At 60.6% G+C, this 18,356-nt stretch overlaps 3 protein-coding genes across 9 annotated transcripts in view; all 3 read right to left on the reverse strand.

Moving 5' to 3' along the window:
- LOC135182384 (acylamino-acid-releasing enzyme-like) lies at positions 1-5,059 on the reverse strand. 4 transcript variants are annotated; one of them, XM_064156437.1, is made up of 22 exons: positions 4,777-5,059; positions 4,557-4,665; positions 4,343-4,469; positions 4,104-4,185; positions 3,909-3,984; positions 3,647-3,789; positions 3,382-3,519; positions 3,215-3,306; positions 3,090-3,130; positions 2,895-3,016; positions 2,681-2,741; positions 2,481-2,575; positions 2,355-2,406; positions 2,195-2,283; positions 1,562-1,703; positions 1,353-1,430; positions 1,200-1,280; positions 1,032-1,120; positions 747-937; positions 572-674; positions 389-495; positions 1-291 (listed from the first exon to the last, which is right to left on the reverse strand). In XM_064156437.1, exons 1-22 carry the CDS (start codon positions 4,804-4,806, stop codon positions 153-155), a joined length of 2,187 nt encoding a protein of 728 aa, XP_064012507.1. In that variant the 5' UTR covers positions 4,807-5,059; the 3' UTR covers positions 1-152. The 4 variants fall into 4 exon arrangements, with proteins under 4 accessions (XP_064012507.1, XP_064012505.1, XP_064012504.1 ...); XM_064156435.1 differs by having other exon boundaries at positions 3,215-3,519; positions 3,647-3,756; XM_064156434.1 differs by having other exon boundaries at positions 3,215-3,519.
- A 44-nt stretch (positions 5,060-5,103) lies between these two features.
- On the reverse strand, positions 5,104-9,986 carry LOC135182385 (acylamino-acid-releasing enzyme-like). Of its 2 annotated transcripts, none has more exons than XM_064156438.1 (22): positions 9,892-9,986; positions 8,970-9,099; positions 8,742-8,868; positions 8,563-8,659; positions 8,369-8,444; positions 8,130-8,293; positions 7,920-8,057; positions 7,741-7,832; positions 7,626-7,666; positions 7,427-7,548; positions 7,230-7,290; positions 7,059-7,153; positions 6,917-6,968; positions 6,754-6,842; positions 6,544-6,682; positions 6,387-6,470; positions 6,158-6,238; positions 5,974-6,062; positions 5,681-5,871; positions 5,509-5,611; positions 5,323-5,429; positions 5,104-5,255 (listed from the first exon to the last, which is right to left on the reverse strand). In XM_064156438.1, exons 1-22 carry the CDS (start codon positions 9,901-9,903, stop codon positions 5,120-5,122), a joined length of 2,226 nt encoding a protein of 741 aa, XP_064012508.1. In that variant the 5' UTR covers positions 9,904-9,986; the 3' UTR covers positions 5,104-5,119. The 2 variants fall into 2 exon arrangements, with proteins under 2 accessions (XP_064012508.1, XP_064012509.1); XM_064156439.1 differs by lacking the exon at positions 9,892-9,986 and adding an exon at positions 9,633-9,867.
- A 686-nt stretch (positions 9,987-10,672) lies between these two features.
- BSN (bassoon presynaptic cytomatrix protein) overlaps positions 10,673-18,356 on the reverse strand; it is a 108,122-nt gene continuing 100,438 nt past the window's right edge. For 2 of the 3 annotated variants that reach the window (XM_064156441.1, XM_064156442.1), the window contains exons 6-12: positions 15,810-17,928; positions 14,765-15,507; positions 14,032-14,125; positions 13,766-13,909; positions 13,478-13,532; positions 13,295-13,392; positions 10,673-12,848 (exon numbers count right to left, since the gene is read on the reverse strand). In XM_064156441.1, the coding sequence (XP_064012511.1) occupies positions 13,492-13,532; positions 13,766-13,909; positions 14,032-14,125; positions 14,765-15,507; positions 15,810-17,928 (3,141 nt within the window). In that variant the 3' untranslated portion in view covers positions 10,673-12,848; positions 13,295-13,392; positions 13,478-13,491. The remainder of the gene's footprint in view (positions 12,849-13,294; positions 13,393-13,477; positions 13,533-13,765; positions 13,910-14,031; positions 14,126-14,764; positions 15,508-15,809; positions 17,929-18,356) is intronic. The other variant, XM_064156443.1, reaches the window with a different exon arrangement.

Consider the following 18,356-nt stretch of genomic DNA (forward strand, 5'->3'; position numbering starts at 1 on the left):
TTGGCACTACACAGGGTCTCACACCTTTATTTTGCATCATCTTCAAATCAGGTCTTTTTGTCTCTTGCTCCTGGCTACACTCACTCTGTCTTCTTCTGGTCCTGGTGTGGTCCCCAGGGCCAGCAGTTATCCCAGGTCTGGCACAGCATGTGCTAGGACCTGTGCTGGCCTGTTCCATCCTGCTGGGGCTGCCCCAGATGCTGTAGGAACCAGCGGGCATAGTTCTCAAAGACATTGGCCTCTGCCTCCACACCTGTCAGCGCATGGCCATCATCTGGGTACCACAGCAGCCTGTGTAGAGAGTGGGATGAGATGGATGTGATAGAAAGATATTCAGCCCGTACCCTGGCAATCTCTCCCTGCTCCTGTACCACTGCACCCCACTCACCGTGTTGGCACCCCCCTGGCCCGCAGCAGCCGGTACAGCTCCAGTGCTTGTGTGGGACTGACACGCCTGTCCCGGGCCCCCACGCACAGCAGCACTGGCGTCTGCACCTGTGGCACAGACAGCAATGGATACCTGGCACCCTGCATCAAATGCCCCACACCTCCTATGCCACCCATGCTTTACCTGGGCTGCCCGGGCAATGGGCGAGTGCAGCAGCATGGTGATCATGTCTTCAGTGCATGGCACCCGCTCAAAGGAGTAGGGCAGCCCCAGGGAGGTGTAGCGCCTGTGGCACAAAGATGCTGGTTGGCAACATGGAGATGTGACATGGCACAGCATGGAATGGGGTGGCACTCACCAGTCAGGGATGTCAGATGTGCCCAGCAGCGCGGGCAGGTTGGAGACTGGGCTGCGCAGGGCACAGGCTTGGTAGCGCTCAGGCTCGTGGGCAAGAAGGTGGAGGGCAATGAAGGCTCCATGGGAACCAGCCAACAGGGCCAGGCGGTGTGGGTCGAGGGGCTCACTGCTCAGTGCCTGCTCCACTGCCAGCTGCACTCGTGTGGCACCCACTATCAGCACCCTCCCAGCAGATTCCACCATCAATACCCCACTGTCAGTACCTCCCCAGCCCAGTGACCCTCACCTGGGTGTCTGCTACATCCTGTTCACCCACACAGGAGAGCAGGGAGTGGATGCTGGCCTGACCGAAGCCCAGGGAGCCACGGTAGTTCACTGGGGAGATGAGGGATGTGGGTGCTGTGTTCCCAGTGGGGCACAGGGGCCACACTTCCTTGGGCTCCCTGGTACTCACCCAGGAGCACAGCAAAGCCCAGCCGGCACAGTGCAGCCATGCTTGGGCGCCAACGGGCATCAAAGACAGCGTGAGGGCCACCTGCAGATAGCAGAGATGTCATCTGGGGTGCCACCAGTGCTTCCAGAGAGTCCCAGTGGTCCCCCCACTCACCATGGGGGCACACAATGAGGGGGTGTAGTACCATGCTGTCTGGTGGGCTCAGCAGCAGGGCTTCAAAAGCGAGGGTACCTGCACCAGTGAAGGGATCCTATTCAGCACCCACCACTCTGGGGACCCCTCACCCTGCCCACCCCCCCACGCCCAAGGGCCCCCGGCACCCAGGCAGCACTCGGGTGCAGCGGGGACCCCTGGACGCTCACCATGCGAGGTGGGGCTCTGCCTGCTTTGTGGTGGCTGCACTTGTAGGGTCTTCCAGGTGACACCAGGCACTGCTGGGCTGTCCTCCACTGGCACCCAGTGGATCGGCAGCTCTCGGCCCGCTGGAGGCAGCACCGCCACTACCTGGAGGCAGGCAGCAGGTGGCACCGGAGCACCCTTGCTCCGGGCCACCTGGCCCCGGCCGAGGTGTAATCGGCCCTAGTACGCCGGCTCAGTGCGCCGGTGCTCAGGGGTGCCTCTTCTGCCATGCCCAGAGGTGTCATGGTGTGCCGTGCTGTGCTTCACCATGACACGTTGTGCCTTGACACGCTGTACTGTGACCAGCCATGCCAGGCTCTGCTGGGCCTTGCCACACTGTGCTATGCAATGCCATGCTGGATCTGGCTATGCCACAGCATGCTGGGCTGTGCCTGGACATGCCTGGCTGTGTTATGCCATGCCACACCAGGCAACACTGTCCTACAACATTCTTCATTATACCATTCTGTGCCTAGCCCAGATGTGCCTAGTTGCACATGCCCATGTTGTGCTGTGCCTGGTCATGCCATGCTGTGCCTAGCTTCCCAGTGCCATGCCATATGATGCTGTGCCATCTGGTGCTAGGGTCTACTCACAAGGCTGGGAGGGTGGTGTGGGGCTGAGCACGTGGCCACCAACAGGTCCCACTGGAAGGTAAGCAGCTCCCAGCATCCTTCAGGTGACCCTGGGGACAGAGAGCACACTGGCACTCTTGGATGCTCACCAGGGCACCATAGCTGGCTTTGCACCACATACCTGCTGTGAGGTTGGTGACAACAGCTGTCTCTGTGTCCACAAGCAGCAGGTCCTGCAAGGGGGACAGATCTCAGACACTATTAAGCAAGGGGACCACATTCCCTGTTCCCCTGGACCAGGACTCACCTTGCGGCTTCGCTGTGCAGTGCCCAGCACTACTCGTCGGCTGTCGGCTGCCCAGCACCATGGCGGCAGTGCCTCTCCATAGAGCCCAGCGAAGGCTGAGAACAGAGCAGAGCAGTGGTGAGGCTGGGCCATGGGCACCTGGCATGGGGAGGTTCTGGCCTCCTGGCAATTCTTGGCACTGCCCACCATGCCAGGCTCACCCTCTGTAGGCTCATGCACCACGTCGAGAACAGTCACTGCCTGCCTTGTCTGCCAGTTGATCTGGGGACAGTTGGCAGTTGGGGAAACTGAGCCAAAGATTACAGGCTGAGACCAACCCCTGCCCTGGCCAGACACTGCAAGGTGCCATAACATTCCAGGCCAGGCACATATCGGGGAGGCAGCTGTGCCCACTGTCCACAGGGCCTCTCTCACCATGCACAGTCGCAAGCACTGGCGGTGGGGTCCTCCCAGATCTCCCTCCAGGTAGATCAGGCGCTGGCCATCAGGGCTCAGCCGCGGGGAGCAAGCAGCACAGTACTCAGACGACAGCAGCTCTGCAGGTGGCAGGGGGTCAGCACCCTGGAGACTCTTGGGACTCTTGACACCCACTTTGAACCCAGTGCTCACCACAGTGCCCACTGGCCAGGTCCAAGTAGAAAATCCCTGACCTGGTAGGGGATACCTGGGTCAGGCTGGAGCTTTGCAGCTATGCTGGCATGGGGTAGGTGTCCTGGATGCCAGAGGAGACCTACCTCCTGTTGGAGCAGGCACTCAGCCCCAGGCGGAAGGGCTCATGCCACCAGCCCACAAACACCACACCGTGGTCATCTGGGGACCACAGGGCCTGTATGACAGCAGAGCTCAGTTCCACAGCCCCTGGCTGGCCTCCGCAAGGGATCTCCCTGCACCCTATCCTGACCTGTCCAGGGCAGAGGTGCTCCGGGACGCCCTCCAGCACTGAGAGGCTGCTTCCTTCCAGATCCAGGGCACAGAGGACAGGCATGCTGCGGGTGCTCAGTGCCTCCCCCCAGTCCTCGTGGTACACAAACCGTTCATCCTGTGCCACAGTAGCCACTAGACATGGGCTTTGTGCGTGGTATGCTCATGGGGCACATGCCATGCTCACAGGGTGCACAGCACACTCATGGAAGATACCGTGTGCTCGCAGGGTTCATGGCACCCACCTGCTCATCCTTGTCCTCCTCTGCTGGTCTGGCTGCTCCTGGCACATCCCAGGGGCAGGGGGGCTGTGGTTTGGGCCGGCTCTTCTCGGCCACGTAGAGTAGCCATGTCTCTGAGTGGGACCAGGCCAGACAGGCAAAGGGCTCTGGCATGGTAAGAGGGTGCCAAAGCCCAGCCTGGCACAGGCACAGCCAAGCACTGGGGTCACTGGCTGTGCTGCCCTCACCTGTGTTGTGGGCAGAGGGCATGAGGCATGGGACCTACCCTCCGTGTAGATCTCCCCATGCTTCCCCAGTGCCGTGAGGTCTACACTGTGGCTGCGTCCACTGCTGTCCCACACCTACAGGGACAGGGGTCAGCAACGGCACACCACAGCTGTGGTGCCCACTGCCTGACACTGGCCCTCCAGCCACGCTGGGTGATCCCCAAGGGTGCCGTGATGAGGGCAGTCCACGTTACCTCCAGCAGCTCGTGGCCCAGCCGTGGGCAGCGGCTGAGCACGGCACGGTGCTGTCCCGTGGGCGAGTCCTGGCTGAGAAGCCTGTAGGTGGGAGGGAGGCTGCAGTGGGTGGCACACTATGGGCACCAGTCATGCTGCCGGCATTGGCCCCGTCACGGGTACTAGCCAGGCCACGGGCACGAGCCACGCCATGGGCACCAGCAACACTGCCCCATCCCACTGCCTGTCTGTGCCATACTGGTTGCGGATCTCGGCGCTGAGCGCTGCCTGGCTGACAGCGAGGCCGCCGCTGCCTGTACGCTGCAGGCTGTAGTGGCGGCTGAATCGCAGCAGCCGGCGGCGGGACAAGTCGGGGCGGCTACACTCTGCGGAGGGCAGAGGGAGGGCATCAGCGCCCATCAGCCTCAGCCCTTTGGGCCAAAAGCAGCAGGGCACCCGAGCCTGCAACTCACCGGTGTAGAGCAGGAAGGTCTGTCCCCCCGCGGTGGCCCCAAGGGCGGCACGGGTGACGGCAGGGAAGCAGCTCAGCTCCCGGTAGCAGGCAGCAGGCCAGCTGGCCGCCTGGGTGGTGGAAGAGGCACTCCAGTGGGGAGTGAGCTCACCCTCTGCCTGTGCCTATCCCCACAAAACTGGGCTGTGACCACCCACAATCCCCCTGGTACCCTTGCTCACCTCTGTGCCTGACTCAGTCCCTGAGGACATGGGGCCTTGCTCCGCTGCACTGGCCTGCTGGTGCCTGCCGCTCCACAGCAGGCAGGGTGCCAAGGCATGAGCAAGCAGCTGGCGTGAGTGGCCTCATTGGTGCCAGCTTTCCAGCTGCCCCTCTCTTCCCATTATGCCCAGGGTGACTGGGCAAGGCTCCCCCTCTGCCATGGCACACTGTATCCCTGATGGCACAAACGCCAAGCCGTGATGGAGAGGGTCCAGTGACCACAAGCTCCTGAGGCGCTGGGAGCAGAGGTGATGCTGGTGGCAGCATCACCATCAGAGACACTGAGGTGCTGAAGTACATCATTTATTGGAGGGTGGCAGCAGCGGTGGGTTGCTGGCACTGCAAATGTTCAAGCAGCCAAAGCACCATGTTCATGAAACCGTCAGCTTCAGCCTCAACTCCAGCCAGAGCATGGTTGTTCCCTGGGTACCAGAGCAGCCTGGAGGGGAGAGTGGGGTTAATGCCATGCCCACACCACCAACCTCAGCATCTAGCACAGCACTCACCGTGTGGGGATCCCTCGGGTCTTGAGGGCACGGTAATACTCCAGCCCCTGCTTGGGAGGGACACGCCGGTCATCCTCCCCCAGCATTAGCAGCACGGGTGCACGGACCTGTGGGAGCAGCACAGCCTCAGAGCCAGCACTGCCCGTGAGGACAAGGACAGGGATGGGGACTGGGACAAGGATGTACTTGGTTGATGTAGCACATAGGTGACTTGTTCAGCATCTCTGTCCACTGTGCTGGGTCTGGCAGGGCATCAGGCTTGTAGGGCATCCCTGTCTCAGTCAGGCACCTGCGAGTGAGATGGATGGGGTCACATGCAGGGTCGGGGTGGCAGCAGATTAGGGGCAATGAAACTTACCAGTCAGGAATGTCAGTGGTGGTCACCATGGAAGCGATGTTCACCACAGGGTTGCGAACCACACAGGCATGGTAGGTGTCAGGGAACTGGCCAAGGAGGTGGCATGCCAGGAAGCCCCCATGAGAGCCACCCACCAGTGCCACCCGGCCAGCATCCAGCCATTCCTCCTGTAGCACCCGCTCCACACAGAACTGTCATCACAAGGCACACCCATTAAGGTAAGCAGCCCTTTTCCTCCTTGGGGTTACCCAAAGGAGTATAGGGTCTCCCAAGATCATGTGCTGGGGCCATACCTGCACATCGCGCACATCCTGTGTGCCCACGTTGCCTGGCAAGGAGGCCACACTGTCCTGGCCGAAGCCCAGTGAGCCGCGGTAATTCACTGTGGGGAAGAACATCAGAGCCTTTCTTCCCTCTGTCCTGGCCCCATTGCAGGCACCATACTACCCAGCAGCCCTAGCCCCTGGCACCACTCACCCAGCAGCACTGCGAAGCCAAGGCGGCAGAGCGCTGCTGGGTACAGCATCCACCTGGCTGTGAAGACAGAGTGGGGACCTCCTGTGAAAGTGAAAGGCAAAAAGGAGTGACTGCCCAGACAGGGCCACCAAGTGGTCTTAGTCCATGGTTAGGACAGATCAGCTTCCTTGGGAGGAAGCTGGGGATGGGAGATCAGACTTGCAGGTGTGACCCTCTCACCAGCTCTTACCATGGGGCATCACGACTAAGGGATGTTTCTGGGCAGTAGGGCTCTCACTTGGGCGCAGCAGGATGGCATCGAAGTCCAGACCCACTGTGGAAGTTAAGTGGGATGGTCAGAGATCAGAGTTGATAGTGGAGCCAGGCCCAGTGCCTGGGGCACTCACCATACTGGGGGTGCTCTTGCTCTGGTGGTGGCTGCAGGGTGCGGATAGTCCAGCTGATGCCACGCACAGGAGGTGCATCCTGCAGGCAGACCCAGTGCACCTGCGCTTCCCGGCCAGCCTCGGGCAGAACGGCCACTTTCTGTGCAGGGAGAGCGGTTGGTGAGGGCGTCAAGGGGCTGGTAGGTGCTGGGAAGGGGGGCATCATCTTACCAGTGTTGGGGGACAGCTAGGGGTGGAGAACCTGGCCACTAAGAGGTCTCGGTTGATGGTGAGGATAGACCAGCTTCCCTGGGGGGCATCTGGGGTGGAGGGGAGGAGTCATAAATTGCAGGCATGACTGCCTTCCTAGGCCTGTCACTGGCTTGGCACTCACCAGCTGTAAGCGAGGTCGTGGTGCCCATCACTGTGTCCACCACGAACACATCCTAGGGGTAGAAGGGCAGAGTCCAGCAGAGCACTGACCCAGCCCAGCCACCCTGCATGCCCCCATGCTATCCTGGCACAGCAATCCTCACCTGCTGGCTGCGCTGGTATGTATCCAGCACCAGCCTGCGGCTGTCGGCTGCCCAGCACAGCCGTGGCAGAGCACAATAGATGCCTGGGAAAGCACCTGTAATGACAGTAGCAGAGTGGTGGTACTCAACATCCCTTTGTGACCCCACTGTTGCCTCCAGGGCTGTACCTACCCCACGTCTGCCGTGGCACAATCTCCAGCACTGTGTTGGTTTGCTTGGTGTACCAGTCATACTGCAGAAGACAAGGGACAGGATGAGTTTTGCTTGGTCTCAGCCTGCCCACCCCTGATGTGTCTCAGGGAAGGGCATGACTGCCCTTCTGCCAGTCCCAGCACGGGTGCTCTGCCAATCCTCCTGGTGTTGCTCACCAGGCGGAGGCGGCTGCACTGCTGATGGGGGCCCAAGGTGTCATTCTCCAGGTAGACAATGCGGCAGCGGTCGGGGCTGAGCCGCGGGGACCACACAGCCTTGGTGTCCTCAGAGAGCAGCTCTGCATGGGCACAAGAACACAGTGAGGGGGCTGCAGGGAGCAAGGGCACCAGCGGGGTTGGGGTGTGCACTGCTCACCGCATCTCCCACCCGTCAGGTCCATGTAGAAGAGTGCTGACCTGCCGGCAGGGACAATTGTCACTGGGGAACTGGGGGCCTTGGCTGCAGGGCAGGGTGCCCTACAGGGACTCACCGCCGGTTGGTGCAGTGCAGCAGCCCCAGGCGGAAAGGCTCGTGCCACCAGCCCACAAACACCACGCCAGTGTCATCAGGGGACCAGAAAGCCTGAAGGGAGAAGGGACAGAGAGTGGCTCAATCTCTTGCTGCACTGACACCTCCCTTCTCTGGTTCTCCAGAGCTCCCCATGCTGACCTGGCCAGGAGAGATGTGCTCTGGGACACCCTCCAGCACTGAGATGCTGCTGCTTTCGATATCAAGGATGCAGAGGACAGGTACGCTGTGGGTAGTCAGTGCCTCCCCCCAGTCCTCATAGTACACGAATTGCTTGCCCTGTGGCACAGCCCAGTCAGCCTCATGGCTGCCCCATCAGGCCTCTCCTACCTCAGGGTGGGGGGACCCCACCTTGAGGGATGCATCCTCATTCTCAGGGCATCCTGTGTCCTCGTCGGAGATGCCCAGCTCAGTGTCTTTGCTCTGGAAGAAGGACTTGGCCTTGGGACGCTTCTTCTCCGCCACGTACAGCAGGTGGGTCTCCGAGTGTGACCAGGCCAGGCAGCCAAACTGGTCTGCAGGAGTGGATCAGGCACTGGCTACCCCATTCCCTCAGGACCCCACGTCCCTCAGTGTCCCTGGCCCCTCACCATTGTCATAGACGCTGCTGTGCTTCTTCAGTGCCGTCAGGTCTATGCTCTTCACCTTGGAGTTCTGATCCCAGACCTGTGGGCAGATATGCCAGCGCAGCCCCAAGCCCTGCTGTGGATCTGGACCCAAACCCCACTGTGGACTCAGCCCCAAGCCCCAGAGCTGATCTGTCTCACTCTGGCCCCCTCCTCACCTCCAGGAACTGCTTCTCCTTCTCATTCTCCTTGCCAGGAGGGACCTTGCACAGGACAGCCTTCAGTGCCCCACTAGGGGACTCCTGGCTCAGAAGCCTGCAGGTGAGTGGACACCCATCAGCCCCTTGGTATTAGCATCCTGAGAGGATGCTGGTGCTGGGGAGAGGATGTGACTCACTCGTCCTTGATCTCAGAGCAGGTGCCAGCAGGCCCCGAGTAGACAACTGAGGCCCCATCATGGAAAATCAGGTACTGGCGGCAGAACTTGATGTTCTTGGCCCGTGCCAGGTCCCTCTGTGTCCACTCTGTGAAGAGCAGGGTGAGGACATGTGCTGTGCCCCTGTTGTTCAGAGGAAGACCCCCTGGACACCCCTGGGCTTCCCAGGGGGCTACCCTGTCCCCATACCGGTGTAAAGGTTGCAGTACTTGCCCCCGTACTGGGTGGTGATGTCAGGGCCAAGGCAGGCAGTGCTGAGCTCTGGGTGCCTGCTCAGCTCCTGGTACAGCTCCACCACATCCTCTGTGCTCGACATCACCTGTAGGAGACAGAGGGGTGTCAAGGGGGTACGAGGCCATGCCAGAGTGCTGCAGGAGGGACAATAATCAGGTAGCAGTGAGACAGAAAGGTCAGATACTGGTACACCAGGGCACATGGGAAAGATTGGGAGCACACTGGGGGCAGTAACTGGGGGCACTGCCTGGAGCAAAGTGCTGAAGCAGTTATTGGGGTATACTGGAATTAGAAGGGCACTGGGGAGAGCAAGTTACTTGGGTACATGAAGAAACAGAGGAGTACAGGGGCAGTTACTGGGGCATTGTGGCAGTACTGGGGACAGTGCTGGAGATGCACAGCTGAGGCAGTTATTGCAGCAGAAGTGGGTACGAAGCCGTAGAGGCAGTTACTGGGGGACTGGGCGCAATATTAGGGGTGCAGGGGTCATGAGAATAGCAGGGCAGTTACTGGTGTACCGGGGGCAGTATCTGGGTTGCAGAACTGTGGCAGTTACTGCGGTGTATACGGGGATTAGGGGCACAATGGGGGCAGTTACTGAGGTACCAGAGCCATTACCTGGTGGAGCAGAGCTCAAACACCTGCTGGGGCGCATGGGGGAATCAGGAAACTATGAGGGGCAGTTACGGGGAAGTGCAGCCCACGGAGCACCGGAGACGGGCGGCTGCCGGGGCGAGGACACTTCCCGGGGTGGGGCTCCTGGGGGCTGCAGTGCTGGGGGGCGAGGGCGGCGGGTCCGCCAGGGCTGCTGGGGGCAGGGTGGGCTCCCGGGGCAGTGACGTCACGACTCCCCCCTCCCCTACCCGCAGGCCCTCACCGGCGGCTCCATGTCGTGGCGGCGGAGCGGAGGCGGAGCAGCGCCGCCGCTTCCGGGGCGGAAGGGGTTGGCGGCGGCGTGTAGCACCTCCCATCGGTTGCAGGTGCTGGGGCTACCGCGCACGGTGCAGCGCCTCCTGGTGGGGGCGGCGGTGTCGCTGCGGGATGTCTCGCCGACCGTGTCCGCGCTTCACCCCGCCTGGCCCTGCCCCCCCGGCGGGTGTTCCAGCCCAGAGACGCCGGTTCATCCGCCCGGCCCGGTTTGAAAGCCGTGCTCAGGGGCGAGGACACGGCCCCGCAGCCCCTGGGCTGACCCAGCAGGTCTCCTCGGCAGATGGCTGCAGCGCAGAGGCTTTGTGGATGAGCCGAGGGAAGTCCGCCGTTGGGGGACTATAGGGACCCCCAGCCCACCAGTCAACCCGGGGGGCGTCTGGCCCTTTGGGGCCCACGGGGCCCTCCAGCACAGCAGCCAGCCAATGAGGGGACTTGGCCCTCGGCAGCATACAAGGACGCCCAGGTCAGAGCAGAGCAGGTCTTTGAGCTCCTACAGGGATACGGAGACTCCTCTAGCCCAGCAGCCTGAGCAGTTGGATGTTGGGTCCCTGGGGGCCCACAGGGACACCCCTGTCCAGCAGCCCTGGATGTGAGCTGCAGAACCCACTGGTGCTTGGTGCCAACCAGGTCAGTTGGGCTCCCAGGTCCCTCTACCCTACTATGCCAGGGTTCCAGACCCCCTACTCCCCCTCGCCACAACCAGACAGGAACCAGGGCCAGTCCAGTGGTTTGTGTCAAGTCCTTTTTATTCTGTTCCCACAGAAACACCTGGTGAGGGGGCAGCTTCTGGGAGGGAGTCACGACACAGCGGCAGGGGTGGTACGGCACGGCACGGTACGGCACGGTACAGGGTCACTACGGGTGGCACAGAGCACAGCAGACACGCACACCGTCACAATGTTCAGAGGGAGCGCACCCGGCACCGCACTTACCACTGGAAACCGCACCCGGCCACGCACAGCCCTTTGCCTTTGCACCTTCTGCCCCCTGCTGCCCTGGCCAGCAGACTGCCACAAGCTGGGCCGAGGGCCTGGCCTGGCGGGGTGGGTGACAGGCCCCTGGTCCCAGTGGGTGCGAAGGCAAGGTGGCAGATGTGCTTGGGCAGCGAGATGGGCCCCGGCGGGGGTCTTGGTCCCGCGTGCAATTTACACACTGTACAAGTATTTACAGCGCGAGGAGCGGGGGGGAGCCCGGAGGAGGCACACTCAGGCTATGCACTTGTCATCGGTGGGGAGAGGCGTCGGGTGTGCGCAGAGTTGGGACTCTCCTCTGTGGGGCTGTCCTGTGGGAGCACCGTCCTACCCCCGTCCCACAGCCGCCGGACTCTCCCCTAGCTTTGGGCACAGGCAGAGCCCCTTGTGAGGAACCTGCTGGAGAGTGTGAGCTCCCGATGGCAACCGGGTCCTCAATAACAAGTGCATCGATCTGCTAAGAGCTTTCAGTACAGCGATGGACTGATGGAAAAGAAAAAAGAAAAGTCCAGGCAAAGAACAGCAAGCACTGAAAGGCGGGTGGAACCGTGCAGAGAAGTAGCAAGCCATGCTCTACGACGGGACAGACAGTCATGGGCACTAGGGCTGCCCTTTGGCAAAGTGGCCCTCCGTGGGTCGAACATGCCACGAATTCATACGCACGGGTGGTTGATAAAGAGTAGTTATCGGGTCGCTCGGCGGCACGCTTTGCGATGAAACCCTTAGGTGCGACACTGAACTGATTAGCTATTCACAGGTCTTGTCTGGAGTCGTGTTATTTCGTTGCATAGAACATCAGGTGGGTGAGCGGACGGCTGCCACCCACCGTGGAGGGCACTGGGGGGGATGCCACCGGTGCAGAGAAGTGACGGGGTGCAGGCAGCACGTGGCTGTATGCTGACGAGCCCCCTCCTCGGGCTGCCTTCCCCCCCATCCTGGAGAATCCCCTCCTAGCAGGGTGAAGTGGGCTTTGGCCTCCAGCCGCCATGCCGGCCATCCCTGCGTCCCCACGAAATGGCTTGAGAAGGACTTGGATTGCACAGTAAGAGGAAGGATACTGCTGGAGGCAAAGCTCTCCTGATCTTGTTCCACGGGATTTGTGCTCTTTTGTAGCCTCCTGCACTCTATTGCTTCTACAGACAACAGCCCGTGTGTGCTGACTCATCGCACAAAGCAAAGAGGGAAGAGGATTTGGTATAAATTTTAGAAAAAAAATTCCCAAAACAAAAATAAAATGAGTCCAAAGAAACCGAGAAAAAAGGACCCCCCAACGACGCCCCCTGCCCCCCCAAGTGCGGATGAGGTATACACAGAAATCAAAGTGGGATGATTAAGGCTGTTCTTGAAAGAAAAGGGGTGCCTGGCGGCGGGCGCGCTGGCTGCACGGTGAGGGCGAGTGCAGCCCTTTCAATACTTCCAATGGCTTCGGGATGTGCACCCAGCTGGCAAAGCGTCGACAAAGGCTGGCCACGCCGCCTGTCAGAGTCCTATGGCCTCGTATTTCGGTAGTGAAACAGTGTTAGGTCCTAGCTGACACGCTCCGGGGGCTTCCCGGCAGAGCCGGGAGCAGGCTGCAGTGTAGGGGGCATGGGGATGGCCCCGGCAGGGCAGATGGGATTGGGAAGGAGAAAAGGTGCCTGTGGCGCCCAGCCCTCGGCTCACGGCAGGGGGGAAAAACCCATGAAGAGGCAAGAGCTGGGGTGTGGGGGGAGCAACTCTGCGTATAATCTTGAGAAAGGGCTATGGCCCCTCGACAGGGCCTGACCCAATGGTCCGGATCAGGCCTGTTCCCTCGTGGTGGCTGCTGGGGCTTGCCATGTGCCACAACGGAGCTGCTTGCCAGGCACAGGGGGCACCTGCTCCAGGGCGTCCGCCGGGCCCCTGCTTGGCTGCCATTTGGTCCAACATCCAGGGATTGCCCTGCTTTCAAAAGCTTGTGAGAGACAAAGAGAGAGGTGTTAACCAGAGACAGTGCCCTTGTGGAGGGGATCCCATCCAGCAGCAGTATCGGCATCAGCCTGAGCAAATTGGCAAGGGTGAGACAAGAGGTTCTGCTAGTGGAGCAGCTGCTGCCACCCCTGTACTGGATGTGTTCCCAGAGCAGAGCTTGGGCTGCCCAAACCTCCCCTGCAATCCTGAGGTCATGGGATCAGCCTACACGGCACTGCCAAGATCAGGGAAGGAGGCCAAGCCCCCATGTCTTGGTTTGGGGCAAATGCTTAGGTCTGAGGGTGCGGATGAGTGGCCCAGAATGAAGGGGAGGGAGCTGCACTGTGTCCGTCTCAGCCTGGATATCAAGAGTGTGGCAGGGCAAGGCTGAGTGTGTGCTGGGGGTGACAGCAGGAGCTTTGGGAGTTGCACAGCGGGGGTATGACTCACTGTTATACTCAGAGTCTGCTGCTGCGAGCTGAATTCACTGGTTTCTTCATAGGTTTTTCCACTGCAACAACTCGATCTCCAACTCACTTCCCAAACTCCTGCAGTGAGAGGGAGCAGGAGGTCATCAGGCACATCTGGGCTTGGGATAGTCTGTGGTACAGCTCCAGCACTGGCTGCACTCACCTTGTGCTGGTCTCTCACCAGAACGAAGTGAACTTCTTGCCGAAAGCCGACACCGCTGCAGGGAAGCCAGGAGAGGTGTTAGTATGCTGCAAGCACCCTGGGCCCCCCGCTCCCTGGCCCCTCACCTCCCTAGACCTCCCATCTCCCCTAGCACCCCATCTCCCCGAGCCCCAGATTGCAGGAGCATCACATCCCACTGGCTGCACCCAGTCACTCCTATGGCATCTGACCCTGTCTTGGTGCCAATGAGCATTATGACCCTGTCTCCACCCCGAGAGCAGCTCTCACCTTCAGTCAGTTTGCCTGCTTGTTCCGCTGCCCCTCCCGGCAGGATTTTGGAGAAGACACTCTCTCCTTCTGCCCCAGGCTGTCCTGTGGCCATGCCGGTGGGACCACGTGGCCCGGCAGTTCTTGGACCAGCTTTGCTGTCTGCTGGGGGACAAATTAAGCCACTGTTGGCTGATGATAGTCCCAGCCCAGGGAGCTCAGCCATGCCCTCGGGGTGCCGGGCAGCTGGCAGAGGATTATGGCATCATGCTGCTGGGCCCACTGACCTGCTGCTCCCAGAGGCTGTGCTGTAGGTGCTCTCCCCGGCTGTTGTGGCACTTTAGCTGCAGGTTTGGATGTGTCCGTCTGCTCTGCTTTTGGCTGGAATGAGAAAACAGCTGTCAGAGCTTGCCCTGCTGGCAAAGCATCCTTCAGGGGTGGCCTGGGCTGGGAGGTGAAACCAAAACCCCTGAACACTGTTCCACAGATCCAAAAGAGGCAGCTAGGGATCCAGAGCAATGGGAACAGAATCATAGAATTGTTTAGGTTGGAAAAGACCTTTGAGATCACCGAGTCCAGCTGTTAACCCAATGCTCCCAAAGTCACCGCTAAACCATGTCTTTCAACACCACAATTGCACAGCTTTTAAACCCCTCCAGGCATGGGGACTCCACCACTGCCTTAGGTAGCATGTTCCAGGGGGCTTGACAACCCTTTCAGGGAATAAATTTTTGCTAATGTCTAACCTAAACCTCCCTTTGAACAGCTTGAGGCTGATTTCTCTTGTTCTATCTCTTGTTACTTGGGAGAATATAGTCCCTTTCAGGGTCCTCTTGAGGGGATGGCTGCTTGTATAACACCCAGAAGTGGCTGTGATGGGCATATGAGTAGGATACACACTGCCCCAAGGCTCCCATCTCCAACCTTTCATCTGCCAGCACTTGGCCATAGCTGACCAGGCCAGTTCCAGGCAGAGCCACGAGGCAGGGAGGCAGCCGAGCTGGCCGAGCTCATACTTACTGCTGGCACTGGATGCCCGCCTGGCTGTGCATGCTGTGTGGCTGGTGCCTTCCCTGCCGCCTGGGCTGGCCCTGGTTGCTGCTGTGGTGGTCGAGATGATGGAGGTCCCTGTGTCCTGCCCCTGGCCTCAGGCTGTGCCGAGCCCACTGGCTGGGCAGCCTGCCGTACTGCTGGCTGCTGCCGTGCTGCCTGCTGCCCTGACTGCTGCTGCCTAGCCGCTGGCTGTTGTGGGTGTGCGAGGGCCTCCGGCTTCAGCGCTGAGGTGGCCGACCCATGTGGCTGGGAAGGCTTCTGTGTCTTGGGGGTCTCAGCGCCATGATGGTGAGCACTGCTGCGGGATGGTGGGCCGTACTCAGCAGAGCTGGGGCCATAGGGGGCAGGTGCGCGGGACTCAGACTGCTGTGCCTTCTTGGGAGCAGTGCGGGGCTCGTGGCCACGGGGTTCATGGCGGCCAGGCTCTCGTGGATGTTGCTTGGTTGAGCGGCGTGGGGGCTCGTCACTGGCATGCCGGGAAGTGCCAGTGTGGCGCCCGTACTCTCCATGGTGGCGGTGCTCACGGTGCTGGGGGTAGTCATCGTGATGCCACATGTCCTCATCGGGGGGCTCATCGTAGTCGTGGTAGGTGTGCTTAACTGGGGTTCTCTTCTGCGAGGAAGAGTGGCCACCGTAGTGCCTGACCCTCTCTGCTCGTGCCTCTCTGGGCTTATCAAACCAGTCTGTCTCCTCCTGACCCAAATGATAGGCTTCGGAAACCAAAAACAAACCACAGTCAATCTCTTGCTCAAGGCTGCCCGGAAGGAAGCCATGCAATGAGGCGGGAGAGGCAAGCAGCGGGCATGCGCATGAGGGACAGCCCGTGCCAGGAGGGGTGGGACACGGCACAGCACAGCACCGCATGGGACCGGCTAACACCGAACACCCGGGGAGGGGGGAGGAAGGCACATGTCAAGCAAACTGAGGCAGTGAGAGTGTCTCTGCGTACGAACGGATGGCATGCCCCGGGGAAGTGCCATGCTCTGGGGTCGTCACCATGGGGAGCCATTACCTTCACTGTCCGAGACAACGCAATGGGCATCGTCCATGCCGTAGCCCTCCTCGTGCTTGTACGAGTGACTCCTTGGCACGTCTTTGATGTGCTTTTGCACATCAGGCAACGAGTGGCTGGAGCAGAATGGGGAGCAGGGGTCCCCCGCCGACTGGGGGCCGGGTCCCCCTGCAGTGCGTGACCCACCCACTGACTTCCCCAGAGGGCTGACGGGGCTCTCCTCCTCTGAGGGCTGTGTGCGGATGGGTGGTCGCCCACGGCTCTGGCTCATGCCAAGGGATGAGGGCTTGGAGCTGCCTTTCTGGGAGCGCTCCATACCCTCCCGCTCATAGGACTTGCTTCTACTGCCCACCTCCCGGCTGGAGGATTTCTCCACCCCATAGCCAGAGGAGCGGGTTCTGCTGCTGGCAGAATAGACCCGCTCCTCCTCGTCCACCAGATCCCGGCTGGAGACACCGTAGTACTTCTGCTGCTCATAGACATTCTTCTTTAGGCCATAGGTGATCTCCTCCTGCATCTTCTTAGCCCTGGAGGCCACATTGCTGCTTCCAACTGAGGTTGTCACTGCATAAGAGGCCAAGTCCGATTCCACATCTTTGGCTTCTTCAATGGGGGAGAACTTGGAGATCTTCTGCTCCATGCCCTGCTTCCTGTGCTTGCTGCGCTTCGAGGACACAACAGCAGGTGCCAGGTTCTTGGATGAATGCTTTGGTAGCGGTGCACCAGGGCCGTGCTTGTCCACCCTTGAGGCATGCCGGTATTCACTGTCCCCATAGTAGTAGGATGAGCTCGTGGAGCTCCCTGACACTCTGCCATTACTCTCCATGCCCCTGTGGTAGCTGTTCTTCCCTCGATAGTCGGAGCCATGGTGGTCATAGATGTCCTCCTCAGACTCCTCCTCAGCTTTGGCGTAGCAGCAGGGCCGGCTGGAGCTCTCAGCATCCCCCAGCTCAGTCTTCTCTCTGCCATGGCGGCTGTCAGCACCTGTGCCCACTGGCTCCCCTTTCTGCCCCTCCACTGCTGGGCTCTCCTTGGTGAGTTCACTGATGTCTTCTATCATTACGTAGTTACGAGGGATGTTCTGCTCCAGGTTAGTGTAGAGGGACTCAGAAGAGAAGCTGGCCGAGGGGCCCTGTGCTGTGCTGGCTCTCTCAGATGTTCGGGCTTCAGGTGCTTTGTATTGCTCATAGCTGCCACTCACTGGTGCAGTGCTAAAGGTGACATCAGGAACAGCAGAGGAGCTGGTAGCTGCACCTATGACCTCGTAGTTAGTGGGGATCTTCTGCTCCAGGTCAGCCAGAGATGTCTGCCGTGGCTTCTGGTGCCCACTAGCTATGTCTGCAGGGCTCTGGAAGAGGGTTGGCTGTGCTACTGGTGCACTGGCTGCCCCAGAAAAGGCGCTTGGGGCTTGGTAGGGGTTTTGAGGCCGGAAGCCTGGCTGGCCTGGGGTGCCCAGCTCTGAGTAGGCAGTGCCAGGGGCTGGGAAGGTGCTGGGTGAGGCAAAGGTGGGCAGTGGGGTTGTCTGCAGTTCATCCTGTGTGGTGCTGGCTGTAGGGTACTGGGGAGGCTGCAGACGTGCCTGTGGGAAGGTGGTGGGACCCTGCGGGGTGGGGTATGGGTAGGCATTGTATGAGGCAGGGGTGGAGGCAAAGTCAGGGAACTGCCCGGTGGGTGCGGGGCGCAAGCCAGTGCCATCGTAAGCAGCAAGACGCAGTCTGTGCAGCTCGCTGTCGGACAGGTAGTCGCGGCGGTCCCCAGGGAAGTGCAGGTAAGGATGGTCCCGTGGGCCACCCCGCTCCTTTAGCAGTGACTCCTTGCGCTGGGTGATGCCCAGCTCCAGGTACTTCAGCTTAGCATCAATCTCTTTCTCTTCCTCGTCCAGCTCTGCCTGCTTCTTCCGCAGTTTGGTGGCCTCATGTTCCACCAGCCGCAGGTCACGGTCCAGCTCCTTCAGCAGGCTGGCCTTGGTGACTGGTGCAGTGGCCTTGGTGGCCAGGCTGCTCAGGTAGAGCTGGGAGGTGGCTGGGCTAGCCAGGGGAACGTGGGGCTCCTCGGGAGGTGGGCTGGGCAGCGTCCGCTTCACCTTGCGTGCCAGTGGGCTTGACTGCAGCCCTGCCACCTGCAAAGATAAGGAACATCTGGTCAGGGCTTTCCAAGTAGGTGTCTCCCCATATCTCCCAACCCTGAGCATCATGGAGCTCCTCCTGTGCCCTGGGGTTGCGGCGAGGCAGCCACTGTGCACGTGTTCCCCACACAGGGAGGAAGTGTGTTTATGTAAAAGCGCAATAAATAGGATGGAAGTAACAGGCAGGGCGCTTGCCATGAGTAATTACCGGGGGTGGCAGCCGGCCAAGCGCCGAGCTGGCCGCATGCAACTGCCGCCTGCCGCAAGAACTGCCTTTCATCCTTGGGCACTCGGCAGTGGGGCCTGAAGGCGCAGCCAGGGCCTGTTGCCGCCCTGGGAATTTCCCGAGGGCTCTTTGCTGGGCACTCAGCAGCCCAAAAGCAACCTCATCATGTGAGGGAAAAGGGGGGGATGGGAGCTGC

Source organism: Pogoniulus pusillus, chromosome 16, assembly GCF_015220805.1.
Source record: "Pogoniulus pusillus isolate bPogPus1 chromosome 16, bPogPus1.pri, whole genome shotgun sequence".
In the NCBI taxonomy this organism is placed as follows: domain Eukaryota; kingdom Metazoa; phylum Chordata; class Aves; order Piciformes; family Lybiidae; genus Pogoniulus; species Pogoniulus pusillus.

Bases quoted from the DNA above. Each gene is read 5' to 3' on its own strand.
- LOC135182384 (XM_064156434.1), bottom strand. From the start codon at position 4,806: ATGTCCTCAGGGACTGAGTCAGGCACAGAG. The intron at 4,470-4,556 runs GTGAGTTGCAGG...TGCCCTCCGCAG, and splicing joins GACCTTCCTGCTCTACACCG to AGTGTAGCCGCCCCGACTTG. The intron at 2,576-2,680 runs GTGAGCCTGGCA...CTCTGTTCTCAG, and splicing joins GGTGCATGAGCCTACAGAGG to CCTTCGCTGGGCTCTATGGA.
- LOC135182385 (XM_064156438.1), bottom strand. The intron at 8,869-8,969 runs GTATGGGGACAG...TGCTCTTCACAG, and splicing joins GTACTGCAACCTTTACACCG to AGTGGACACAGAGGGACCTG. The intron at 5,872-5,973 runs GTATGGCCCCAG...TTGTGATGACAG, and splicing joins AGGATGTGCGCGATGTGCAG to TTCTGTGTGGAGCGGGTGCT.